The sequence below is a fragment of the Bombus fervidus genome, chromosome 10, assembly GCF_041682495.2.
Source record: "Bombus fervidus isolate BK054 chromosome 10, iyBomFerv1, whole genome shotgun sequence".
Lineage (NCBI taxonomy): Eukaryota > Metazoa > Arthropoda > Insecta > Hymenoptera > Apidae > Bombus > Bombus fervidus.
The window spans coordinates 12,218,660-12,231,485 of record NC_091526.1 but is presented as its reverse complement, the minus strand read 5'-3'; the positions used below and the strand labels follow the sequence as shown (position 1 = coordinate 12,231,485).

The 12,826-nt window shown below is 40.1% G+C and overlaps 2 protein-coding genes across 5 annotated transcripts in view; one reads left to right on the top strand and one right to left on the bottom strand.

Moving 5' to 3' along the window:
• The window catches only part of Pgant9 (polypeptide N-acetylgalactosaminyltransferase 9), a 294,438-nt gene extending 290,679 nt beyond the window's left edge, over positions 1 to 3,759 (bottom strand). For 3 of the 4 annotated variants that reach the window (XM_072011610.1, XM_072011607.1, XM_072011609.1), the window contains exon 1: positions 3,277 to 3,755. The gene's annotated coding sequence lies outside the window, so the exon portion shown is untranslated. Of the gene's footprint in view, positions 1 to 3,276 lie in introns of all 4 variants that reach the window. The other variant, XM_072011612.1, reaches the window with a different exon arrangement.
• Positions 3,760 to 8,873: 5,114 nt separating this feature from the next.
• On the top strand, positions 8,874 to 12,039 carry LOC139991495 (uncharacterized). Its single transcript, XM_072011619.1, has 3 exons — positions 8,874 to 9,020; positions 9,532 to 9,704; positions 10,894 to 12,039. Exons 1-3 carry the CDS (start codon positions 8,992 to 8,994, stop codon positions 11,757 to 11,759), a joined length of 1,068 nt encoding a protein of 355 aa, XP_071867720.1. The 5' UTR covers positions 8,874 to 8,991; the 3' UTR covers positions 11,760 to 12,039.
• The last annotated feature ends 787 nt before the right edge of the window (positions 12,040 to 12,826 follow it).

Genomic DNA, 12,826 nt, shown 5'->3' with positions numbered 1-12,826 from the left:
CGGTGTGCGTAGTAATTATCCAAGTTACGCCTGTTATTTCTTGTGTATCTCATGGTAAACAACGAGGACCATCAATCACAAACTATGAATTAATAATCGTCTAAATGGAGTGGAAGCAATCTGCGGCTCTCGCCTCGTTACGACTTTAATAAAATATAGAACGCATTAACGAATCAATCTTATCGCCACGTTATGTCTCATATCGTCCAATTACGTGTTTTTTAGCGGATAAGTCACCACAGTTGCGCTAGTCTATGCGCCATGATAACGATTAATAGGTACCAGACGATAAACAAACTACAAGGTTACAAAGTAGCTTTGCATTTCTCTATGCAAAATTAATTATTCGTCATACGGTACAAGTTTAGATCGGACGCGCGTATCCATACTTTAAAGTCGAAATCTTCGTTTAATGGAAGTCGCGTGTGAATTTATAAATCCTGCGATTTATCAAACGTTTACTCTGCCATATTAAGGCCAATTTGCAATTCTTTTCGGTCAGTTTACAGCCCGAAATTGTTTTTTAACATCGTACTGATGAAAGAAAATTTAAATATAATTAATATCCTTCCATCATTTCTTTCTTCAACTAGAACCTGCAATTTTATGTATGAAGTACGTACATTATACGAAGACTCGCGCTATAAAACACGCGGAATAAATGTAAAAAAGAAAGAAAGTGTAGAACACATGTAATTACTATGTCACACATATAATTACAATCTAGTTGCCTGCTGTGACACGAGAAGTATGACCGATTAACAGGCGATGTTCTCTAATTGTAGGATACATGAATCAAACAAACTATAATATCGATAACAATATGTATTCGTGCATGGACGTCGTGTACACGTATACGCACCGATACGAATTTCACGTGCACGTAATCGCAACTACGATCGGTACGTTGCGTAGTATGAACGGTTCGTTCATAATTTTCCGTTGAAATGGAGCAGCCAAGTACTAGGAAACGTAATACCACGCTTGTGCCTTCTGGCACGAGTTACTATCTTTTAGTGGATTAGCGTTTAATCATTGAATCGAACGTACCTAAAGTTTTATACGGGGGAACCTTCATTACGGCAACTCATATTATTCGGGCTATACTTGCCGGTAGGAGCATTCTGTTATCCGAACATTCCATTATTCGAGCATTTCTTTATCCACGATGCCCCCGATGGCCCCGACTCTTTCTCTCTGTTTTTGCTTTTTCAGCCAGAAACGCTTCGTGCACGGTTGATCGTAATACGATGATAGTAAATTATAATGAAGCTTATGTGCATAATTTGGTATATAGAATTAACGTAATATCCGTATTATGAAAAGGCTGCACGTTAATTAAAGAAATGTTAAACGTGAAATAATCGAGATATTTTAATGTAACGTAATACGTATTTAAAATATCGATACCTCGTAGATTCAAATACTTTGCGCTGATTTTTGTATTGTAATTTGATTTCTATCGCAATAAAATTCCCAAATTTCTTATAGCTGATCCCAGCTTGAAATGATATTTGGTGAGTGATTTTTGCGATTACCATTTATGAAAAAATGATTAAAAGCACACTCATTAGCTCCAAATCAACAGCAGGATTTTTTTGTCGATTGCAAATGAAACGTCGTTCTGGATTACCTTTAAACGTTTTCACCGCCACCAAGGTCGTCGACAATGCTTATTTACCAACAACCGCTTCACAGCCTTTGTACGATAATTATTATGCTGATCGCTATACGTTATCGTTGATCGTGTAGCTTGATGCATATGTTTATTTCCGTGCATAGAAAAATAAAGAAATACAACAATTATCGGCGAAAGACAGAATCGGTAGAATGATCGTCGGTAATTCGAAGGTTAAAGGTAACCGCAGAATACCGTCGTAAATACCAAAAATCATTTGATATCATAGTTACGAGCTATAAAACCGAGCAACGGGAAACATCTCGGAAGAGAAAGAAACAGCCGCGCAAGCACAGGTTCGACAATTCGCAGACACGAAGGGAGCACACGCGTCTCGTACGTTTTCCGATCACGTTTGCGACTTGACGCGAAATGAATTCAAATCGTTGTGCAAATAACACGGGCGGACGCGCTGGAATAGCGTTATATCGATAGACGAGGAGGAGTCGATAGACAGCCGATGGTGGACGCGTCATAAAGCGGCTACGAAATCGCGATTACCTCGGGAGAAACGTAGTCGTTTTTAACCCCCCCCCCCCTCCCGCCCTTATCCGAATCGAGTATTAGCAAGTCAGAAATCTCGAAACGTTTGGAACGCGAGAGCTCGTGGAAATTTTGCGAAACGGGAAGGATCGATCGAATGTATTTAAAATGCTAAACGAATCTCTCTACGCGGATATCAATAGCGGAGAGCGAGGAGTGGCCACGACTCCGAATGCTCGTTACCGGAAACGAGAGGCCGTGTAATCACCGGCTGTTCGGACGGTACCCCACCATCCTTTATTTCCAGATAGCCAGGGCAATGTTTTCGTTCGCGTTTCGCGACCAATTGGAATTTCCACAGCCGTTATCCACCTAATAATCACGAACAACGTCAATGACGCCACGCGCTCTTGCCGGGTCAGGGATCAAAGCGAAAGCCACTATAAATCGATTTTTCGCCAAACTACTTCCCACCGGTATTTCAACGGTGAATTCAAAAGAATGCCGATGCATAATGCGGACAGGCGCGCGTCAAACCCTAAGTGCACGTTCGCTTATGTAAATGTAGGTCATGCGTAGCGTGTGCCTTCTTATCCGAGTGGTAACTGGGTTATTCGGTACTACGAACAACAGGGTAGTTCGTTCGCGGACTGCTGAAGCGGGCGGATTTTAATCGAACGAAACCGAGAACCGCGTTGCTCGTCCGGTTTCGGAGGAAACTTCAATTCAGTCGATTAAACCATAACCTTGGTTGAAGGATACCGTGTTGCGCGTTTCTCCGATACGCCACCAGCGTGTTTCTATTTTCTTTTTTCAACCGCGTCCTTTTTTTCGACAGCGTTCCCGCTACGCAAACAAATACTTGATCGAACTTTTGTACGTCTACTACTCGCGAATGAATAAACAAGCTCCGTTACGATTACACATCGTCATGTATTTACACACGTACGCGTATAAATAGTACGTCGCATATACGCACGCATGTACAATGCACGTAGGCGAAGAGTTCATGACACTTTTCAAGGCGGGAATTTAAAGCGAAACACGTTTTCAACACGCGAGCTGGTAACGAGAAACGTCGCAACACGCGACAATAACGAAAATAATCGACTTACCTAGGAGTTAACCGGCCAGGGGGGAACGTCCTCGCGGCAATCTCGACGGCTACGCTTCCGCCGTCGCATCCACACACTTCTGCACACTGGACACACGCGAGCGGAAACGCAGTTGCCGAACGGGCACGACACGAATCAACGCACAACGGGGGGGATCTCGAGAACTCGATGGTTCGTCAGCGCGACACACGCGGCAAAATTCGAGGGAAGAAACGCGATGTCGAGACTCTCGACTGACTTGAAATTCCGATATGTTATGTTACTTTGTGCGGCGAGCGTGGCTTGACAGGTGACAAGTTCGCGTCGCGAGGCAAGAACGAACGTACGACGGAACCTCACGATACTCTCGATACTCGCACGCCGAGAGACCGGCTTCGACTGTCGAGCGACGCTTCACTGGCCTCACCGAGGCCTCCTAGCCGCCGCTGCTGTCAACGACACGCGGACTCCGCACCCTCTCTCGTCCCTCCGCGCGGCTCTTCCATCGGGCCACAACTACGCTATCTCTCTACTTCGACCGGCGTATCCCCACTCGGCGTCGCGACGCCACCGACCACTTACGAACCCTCGCGAGCGTCGCCGAGCAATGCAGCGCGCAAACGCCCGCCGATTATTGGCGCGCCGAATGAATTCGTACGCGAGTTAAACTTTGCACTTTATTGCTTACCATCTGGTTTCGATACAGGTTGTTATGTTTGGAAGATGATAAAAATTGGAAAAGGTATGGACGGTCTAGAAGCAGAAACGATGATATTCAAGATGTGTTTGAAGAAACAGTGTGGTTAGAGAGGTTGTTCGTTTGCGCAGCGTTACAGCTTTCGAAAGTTTTCAGTGAGAATCGATGAGGTTTGAAAGGGATGGAATAAAGCTTGAAGTAGATTTGTTATGTGTTTTGATAAATATGGTGGCTACAGAGCAGTAATTAGCTACCTTTTTACTAAAAAAAAAAAAGGTATCCCAAATGGTTAGCTTATGACAAAAGACACTTTATCTCAAAGTCGGTAAATATTTATCGTGACTGAATTTGTCGATATAAAATTCTATTTACAAACATTTGTCACTTTCGTACAATTACAAAAATTTGATACCATGAAAACGAAACATATAGAACCTGATAAAGCGAGGCTATATTAAAAAATGAGAGTCTGTGCAAATATTCTTCGTAGCGACCGTGTATGTATTGTAAAAAATTTTCCGTGAAATCTATTTTTTTAGTATCAATTAAGTATGTATTTGCAAAGGCAGAAACATTTTAATCTGCAATTCATAAACTTATAAAATCAATGTCACACTCCAATGCCACATGATATCTAAAAGCGGAAAATTTGCCAATATTTCAATCCCTCTGCGTGTGTCTCCAATCCCGAGTCTAGTAGATCAGATTTAATCATCAAAATCTCGCTGACAGTTTGCTCCCCTCCAGCGTGCATGCGAAATGAGCAGGATTACGTAATGCCTGACCTTGTTTCTTCGACCAGAAGCTCTTCCGCGCTGCCATGGCTGCTATTAATCTTCCCGATAAACCAATTACCGTCGCGAAAACCGGTTCAACTGTAAGCCGCTTAAATATGTACACGTTCATACGTGGCGTTCGCCCCCGGAAGAGCTTTCGAAATTTTATTAACGCTCCCTACTCCACAGAACGAGATTAACGCGATTCTCATCGAATGAAAACCGTATTCAACCACTTCACATCCGTACGAAATATTTCGCTAGATCGATCGTACGACGTTATTTGGAATAAAATTTGATTTCACGTGATTGCTGCATATTTGAGATACCGCATATAGTAAAAGATTTGATAGTAAAGGGGTTAATGTAAAAACACGCGAGATGCGTTGCACATACCTGACGATGTTACGTCGCGAAATATAGTCTCGCCTAGCACACGGGTGCGAAACGGTTAATCTTGCGATTTCCCGATAGTTGCACGTTGGTACCGCGCAACGATGGAAAAAGGTGAAAAGGGAAACGAAGAATAAGAAGAAGATGGGCTGTCGAGTGTCCCGGGGCGGTTAGCCAGCCGCGTAACCGTGACGAAAGAAATCGAGCCATTACGAGCGAGCCGTTCCGCAGATTTAAATTCTAATTCGAGGTCGGTAATGGTAGGGCTCGGTTAAGTTTGCCAGGCGAGGTGAACTAATGCCTCCGCCAGCGCGAAGCCCCCGAAGGAATTTGTAAATTCGACGCTGGAAGTTTTAATCGTCCATCAGGGAAGAAACGAGGAGCACGAACTTTTCGCATAATAATTCTTTCCTACCCTTCCCGTGGTAGGTACCTTTCCCACTTCCGTCAACTCTTGCACTGGGGCCCTTATAACCTAAGGAAAACGAACAGGAACGACCTGCGTACGCGAATGAATATTCCTTCGTCCAATTCCACGGGCCTCGATGAAATAATCTTGGAAAGTATTCCCATTCTTTTTCTCTTTTTCTTTTTTTTTTTTTTCAGAATTCTTTGCTCAATCGCGACTGAGACGCATTACCGCAATTTTCGGGTTTACCTGAAGAAAAATGACGATGGTGTGAATATTAACTCGGTTATCGTAACGGCAACGATGAATTCCATTGTTTGTTAAGCAATCACACATTTGTGATTTTCTACTTGTGAAAAGAAGTGAACGAGCCATAAAAAGGTTCAATTTCTTAAAAGAGAAATATTGAACTCAGTATTTGAGATAAGATTCGTCCGATTTCTCTTCGTCGGTGGGAAGGAATGTCTGCGACTCTCTGAAGGGTCTACGATAAAATTTTCAACCGATTCGTGAGTTGTATAATTCTACGGACTAAATCTTTGAAGGCCGCATGATGCAATTAATAAGTTATGTAACGATTCCATATGCAGGATCTTTCGAAAAGCAGTAAAAGATTTTGTAGGGCAACCCCAAGGGTCCGAAACAACTCTCGAAGTGCTGCAGGCATGGTTAGGTATATTCCTAGGAGATATGAGGTGATTTTAATTCTAAAATATGGCCGAGAAGGTACCATTACGTTCTATTACAGACAACAACTTCATCGTTTAATATTCTTCTATCAAAAACTGCATATCTCTTCTAACATCTTTGTACTTTCTGAGCACTTTTCCAATTTTTACATAATTTATCATCTACGATCTTTTATTTATTATTTGTACGAAGAGGAAATTTGTCCTGAAACTACTAAACTACTACCAAGCTATACTCCACTCGCTATAATGATAGAAAAGAAAAATAGAATCACTTCCTTTTTTATTCTAATAAAACGGAGAAGGTGCATAAGCTATATAAAAAGTATGAATAAACTATCACGTTCTGGATTTTAACAGGTCGGTAAAAATCCAATGGAATTATACTGGCAAAGAAGCGTAAAACGAGGAATAAATAACTACGCAACAGTGATATCGACCGTCTTCCGAACCAGGTAAATTCTGCAAGCTATAGATACATAGCTGCATGCTGCCAGGTACTCTAAGCACACCTGGGAAATCAGACGTTTCTCGCTGGCCACTTGATAAACGTTAGGAAAGGTCTACGGAATAATTACGTTACATCGACGGCTCGGGGAAAAAGTTGCCGCTATTGCAAAACCAGAAGAAGATTCTTCGAATTGCTTGTATCTTAATCACTGGTGGCTTACTGTCCTCATTTTCCAATCTATCTCGCACGATTATTGCAAGAATAAAAATTAACAAAAAGAAACGATTGACATGGATAAATGCTTTCTTCGCAAATTTATCTTTAAAAAATAACGCAATTTCAAACTCAACCCGATATAATCGAGAAAAGTGGCGTAGACTATTTCCAAACGTAAATAAACAGAAATAAAACGACACTGAGGAAATAAATCCTGCCAATTTAAATCAGTTTTTAATCGATCGAACGATATTGAAACGAATCTTCGATAATTTGAAAATAATGTAAAAATTATGTCTTAACATAATGTATAACATTCACGATCGTCGTTTAAACTTGGCAAGAGATCTGCGATTCCGTACGGCTACGCAAGTCTACGTTGTACCTAGAAAGGCTGCTACGGGGTCTAGTTTTTACGAGGAGGATACATCTTCGCGACTTGTATTGCATCTTCGTGAAGTATTTGACTCCCGAGGTCGTGGGTTCAGTGGCCGGTTGCAGGATTCTCTTGGTCAGAACTATTTCTCTCAAGATCGAGCGGTTTACTTTTTACGAGTGGCTTAGCTACAACCTGCGATGTACAACCTGTGATATAGTTGTCCAGGTACTGCTTACTCCTAACCCTGGATCTCTGCCTTGTTCGACTTGTTACTTTATGGGTCGCTGTCTCGTTGCGCTCTAATCGCGAAAATTTGCATCGTTGTCCGAACTGATTTCACGTACCACGAGTTTGTTCACACTTTCAAGAACGTTTACTCATCTACTTGTGCACATATCGATTTTTCAACCTGCGTTAAACGATGCGTTAAATTCTCTTTATCCGTCTTTCCAAAACTGGAATGTTTCAACTTTCTACGTTTCACTGCAGTTGCTATATCGACGTTGTTGATATAAAAATTGTTTTTTGTATTATCCCTACAGATAAAAAATGGAAATGGAAATATTACTAAATTTTTCAAACATCGACAATCTTTTTAATTTTAGAATGTTTCGTTAAAAGCGTGTTTACTGGAGTTACAGGTCGGTCGTATCATAAAAATGTTCGTATGCAAAATATTAAAAAGCTAGTCATAAAATTTCCATATTTTGAATTTTGGCTAAAAGCAGAGCAGAAAATTAAATTACGGTAGCAACTTTTATTTGAACAATTTTTTACGAATGAGATTAGCAATTTTATCTTAAGATAATATCAGAGAAGTAGAATATTCTTCAAACATCTGAACTTAAACTCGTGTGTACACGGAATAGTTTCTAAATTTTAAACTGTTCACGAAAACTATGCCTTAAAGGATAGTAAAAGTAAATTGAATTCATTTGCGATTCCTAAAAAACAGACAAACTATTCGTAAGCACGTTATAGAAACTGGAGACCATTACGCACGTCTACAATTAACGTTGATTATTATTCGAGCGTCGCGCTGTCCTATCGAAATTCGTTCTGTGCAGCTTCTTAACCGATAGCTACCACTTAAAATGCATAGCGTCTCCTGACCGAACGACACTGAAAGTGTTTCGGCAATGTACATTACCGATACATCGAAAATTCAGTGTTATCGAAATGCAAATAGAAATTTCCTGCTGCGTTTCTTCCGTAAGCAAATTTCTATCGTTCGCGTATCTCGCGTTTCTATCTGTTCCAACGAATTAAAGTGGTCTTGCGACCAAAATGATTTCAAAAGTTCCACCGATTAACATAAATTATTAATATTTTCCGTGTAAATCGTAAAAGATATGTATTTGAAGAATTTCTCGTGGATTAAAAAAGTCATCGCAAAGATTGACAAGGATTATCGTAAAAAGATCAACAACGATCCAGACAGTTTTTGCTACTATTTCAGTTAGCTTGGTAACAAAAAACTGTCGATAATTTTAGATTGGTCCAAGACGAAACAAACCACGAGGAACAGAGGGGAAGAGAGGAGAGAGATACCGCCTTTTGACCGTGAGTTCGGCATCGATACTGTCAAACGATCCTTCCCTTTGAACTTTCTTAGCACCGCTTCAGTTCGTCATTGGCACGTTCGCGAAGAGCATCGTTCGGATTTCAAGTGGCAGTAGTATAACACACATCCGTGATTTCTCTGCGTCTTTTTCAAGTTTTTACAATGAAAATATACGAAACGATCGACAACGTGTAAGAATTGTTATCATCTTCTTTTTATTTTATGTTAATTCATGATCATTTCGCCAATTTGATCGAAACTACCGTCTGCTTATTCGAATAGAGTTCGCGTTATCGAGTCGATTAATAGAAATCTGCTCGCAGAATACCTTTTGCTACATTTGGTGTTTGTTACTGCGAATGTTACGATCGGTGAACAATCGGTTACGTATTTCGATTGTACATATATTTTCCGTCATGTGATCTAAGATAACGGAGTCGATGAATTTTAATGGAAAGGAAAGTTTCCACAATTTGTAAGAGATATTGGCACACGTGTTCGCATAATTTACGGCAGTCTATTTGAAAGTAAAGATAATTCTACGTGTCCTTGATTTTACCTGAATTCACAAATTCGGTTATTATTCCGATCATTGATCTTCCCCACTTTACATAATTTCCGTATCACGAAATTATATTGCCGTGAAGTTCTCGCACTTTCTATCTGGAAATATTACACGTGATAACTAATATACGATTGTAGTTACCAGAACGGGGACAAAGCTCCTGCACTAAGAGAACGAAAAACACGAAAAAAGGAAAAACAGCGGACGATATATACTTGCAACTGTTGCAAATACGAGAGTAGTCGATACTATAACATGCAACGTCACAAAGAAAGGATCCATTCAAGGGAAAAGTTAAACGTTTGTTGCGGTAACTATACACTCTCCAAAAAATTTTCCTAATCTAACAAAAACTAATCTCAAACAACAACTTTGTTCGCCGAGTGTACGTGTTAAACAAAACCTCTGTTTCAGTGCGTTTCGCGTCTATACTCATCGTCTTTTGTATTTATTTACATGACCTAAGTTCATGAGAGATTTCTAAAACTAAATTCCGCAGTTAACTGCTTAATACGTATGAATAGAAAACAGCCGCTAACTTCTTAAAAGATAATTAAGCGTTTCTTCGGTTTATTTATTATCTGCTAATCGTTAAAAAAAAAGTTCTACTATATGTATCGTCGGATATCAACATCGGTGATGTCACTGTAATCTTCTATAAGAGCGTTTTATTTATTTAATACTTTGGTTTGCATACATTGTTATTAGACAAACTATCAAAAGTATCAAGGAGAAGATACACGATAAGCGCGCCAGAAGATCGGCAGAACAGATCGGTTAATAAATACATGAACTCCGTCTAATATGTCGGAGATCGACTCGATTATACGCAACGCCCTAAATAAACCGAACGATCCTCCGCGTCGGAGTTAGCGTTATGACGCATTCTTGGTTGTTCGTCCGATAAAACCGCTATCCTTTAACTTCTGCTTCTAGGGCACTCGCCAATAAGAATATCAATGTGTTCTGGTATCAATTTCTACATATGATTTCACTGCGGTAGACCAATTCGCTGCGACCTCACACAACGTGCTCCAACAAGTTATCTCCCAAAATGAAACTCTTTAGATTCATTTTTAGATTTAAAAACTTTACTTTGTGACATGTAAAATCTGTTTTCGTATCTCTTTCGCCTCTATGCTTCGATCCTTCGCACTCATTGTCAGGGAACGTTTTAACATACGTTTCTATCCACGGAATTGTTAACTGGATGAAAGTCATTAGCGAAATTTGACAAATCACGAGTTAAAAGCTACCGCTATTAGTAAATTCTCTTGGAAATTGTAACAGCAACAAGTTAGGTAATAAACCAGCCATAGCTTCATAAATAATCGATTCGTCGAGTCATTAATCATCATTGATATTATTAATCGGTATATTATTGCGTAAGAGAGCCGAGATGATCGAACTCTGCTCGTATATCGTATCAACTTATCAACTCTAGCCGTCCGAAACACGATCGTTTCCAAAACTAAAGAAAATCGTTCTTCTTCTCGCAGGTAAGAATTTCTTCACCAAAGGTGATTATTATGTTCATTGCGAGGAATTTCATCCTTCGAAGAGGCCCTACGCGATCATCTCGAGAACCAAGTACAAAATTATCAACGAACTGCTACCGATCTATTATCGAAAAGATTCTGTACCGAAGCATAAGAAGCATGTTGACAAATCGTGCGACAGGCAATTGAGATCGAGAAGAATTTGCGTGAAGGATCGGATGCAAACGAAAGTCAGCTTGGAGTATTCAGTGAGCTGCAGCGAGTTCGACATAGAGAACATACCTCTGATAAGTTTTCTCACCGATCATCGATTGAAATCTCTTTTGAAGCAATTGTCCTCCTCTTCGAAACAGCCAGGCAAAGTAAACGAGGAAGCAAACGAGAAACCAAAGGAGCAGGACAAGAAGCAAACTGTAAAGATCGCCATTTCGTCGCAGCAAAATATCGAAAAAACGGAGTGCGCGAACGGTGTGGACAATGTTCGAACGAAAGTTTCCGGTTCGTCTGTTTCCTCGTTTTCGCTCGAGTTGCCGACGAAGAAGCTTATTTTGCACCGGTTCAGATCGAGCGTGCACGAATTCGATACTCCTTTGTGGGATCAAAAAGATAATACCGACCGCAATCAAACGAATTTAGCGAAGGAGATTGTTTCAGGTAAAATTAAGCGGCAAAGGCGGACGAAGAAATGTAAACACGTCACGGACAACACGAATAAAGAGAATATATCAAAGTTTGCGTTCAGTATGGAGCAAAAATTAAATATAAAATTGGACAGTGCAATAACGGTGCCTATGACAACTCAAACGCATCGAAACTTTTTGGAAGCCATCGATTTTGATAAATTTAAAATATTTGGAAATCTGTGAATACAAAAATCCTCGGAGTAAGAATTATTTATTTTTTGATACCAAAGATGATTCGATAGAGCTAGTGCTCAAGTAAGTGTGATATAGTTACATTTAATAAGCGATAATAACTTACAACGAAAAAAGAAAGAAATAATAAAAATTTCTATAGGTTTTTATATTTGCGATTAGGAATAACACGCTTGTTTTTCCGATAAACGCGTGTCTTTCGAATCGATCCTATTCCGACTGTCGCAATTTTGTGGTTGTTATTTTAATAAAGTGCACTCTAAGACTGAAATTATGCAGCGGAATGCTTGTCTTGCATAAACCCACACCTGGTTCTCCCTCGTCTTCGAACATTTTGCCTCCAGGAGAGTACGTCACTTACTCAACGCGTCAGCATTTTGTTTAATACCGCCCATTTTAAACTCTTTATACCTAGCGAGCAAACGAAGCTTCGAAACTGCCCTTTGAACGCTCTCCCGGAAAAATGTTTCATCGTCGAGCTCGTAATTCAGATTCATTTGCATGGTGCGTTTCATTTCTGCGGTGTAATTTAGGAATTCAGTACACGCAGTGACCTAAAATTTCCTGCCTAAGGACGTGCATTCGATGGAAAAAATTAAACACGGAGGGTGACGATGTCGAGTATCAAAATATTTCAGAAAGATTTTATAAGAAATATGAAACACGCGAATAAACGTAAAACAGAAGATTATTTTACAGAAAATGCGAAAATTAATTATCGTTTTTCATTTTTCAAATCGAAAATATAACTTTTTTCTTTAGAAACAAACAAAACTCCAACGATACTATAACTCTCACTCGAATCGATTTTCGATCCTCTCAGGAACTGTTTCTCTTAACTCTCACATCTTTTCACAACTCCTACACTTATCCTCTCTATCTTGAATCATTCTGCACTCTCAAAAATCTCACACGTAAAACATACGTTCGTGTCATGTTCTCCATATATCTTCGAATGGTACGATGCATGTCAAATCTACATTCTCCAAATCGTTCCTCCTGCATAACTCACGCGAAACCACAGAGAGACGCGAGGTTCCTCGCACACAAGTTATTGC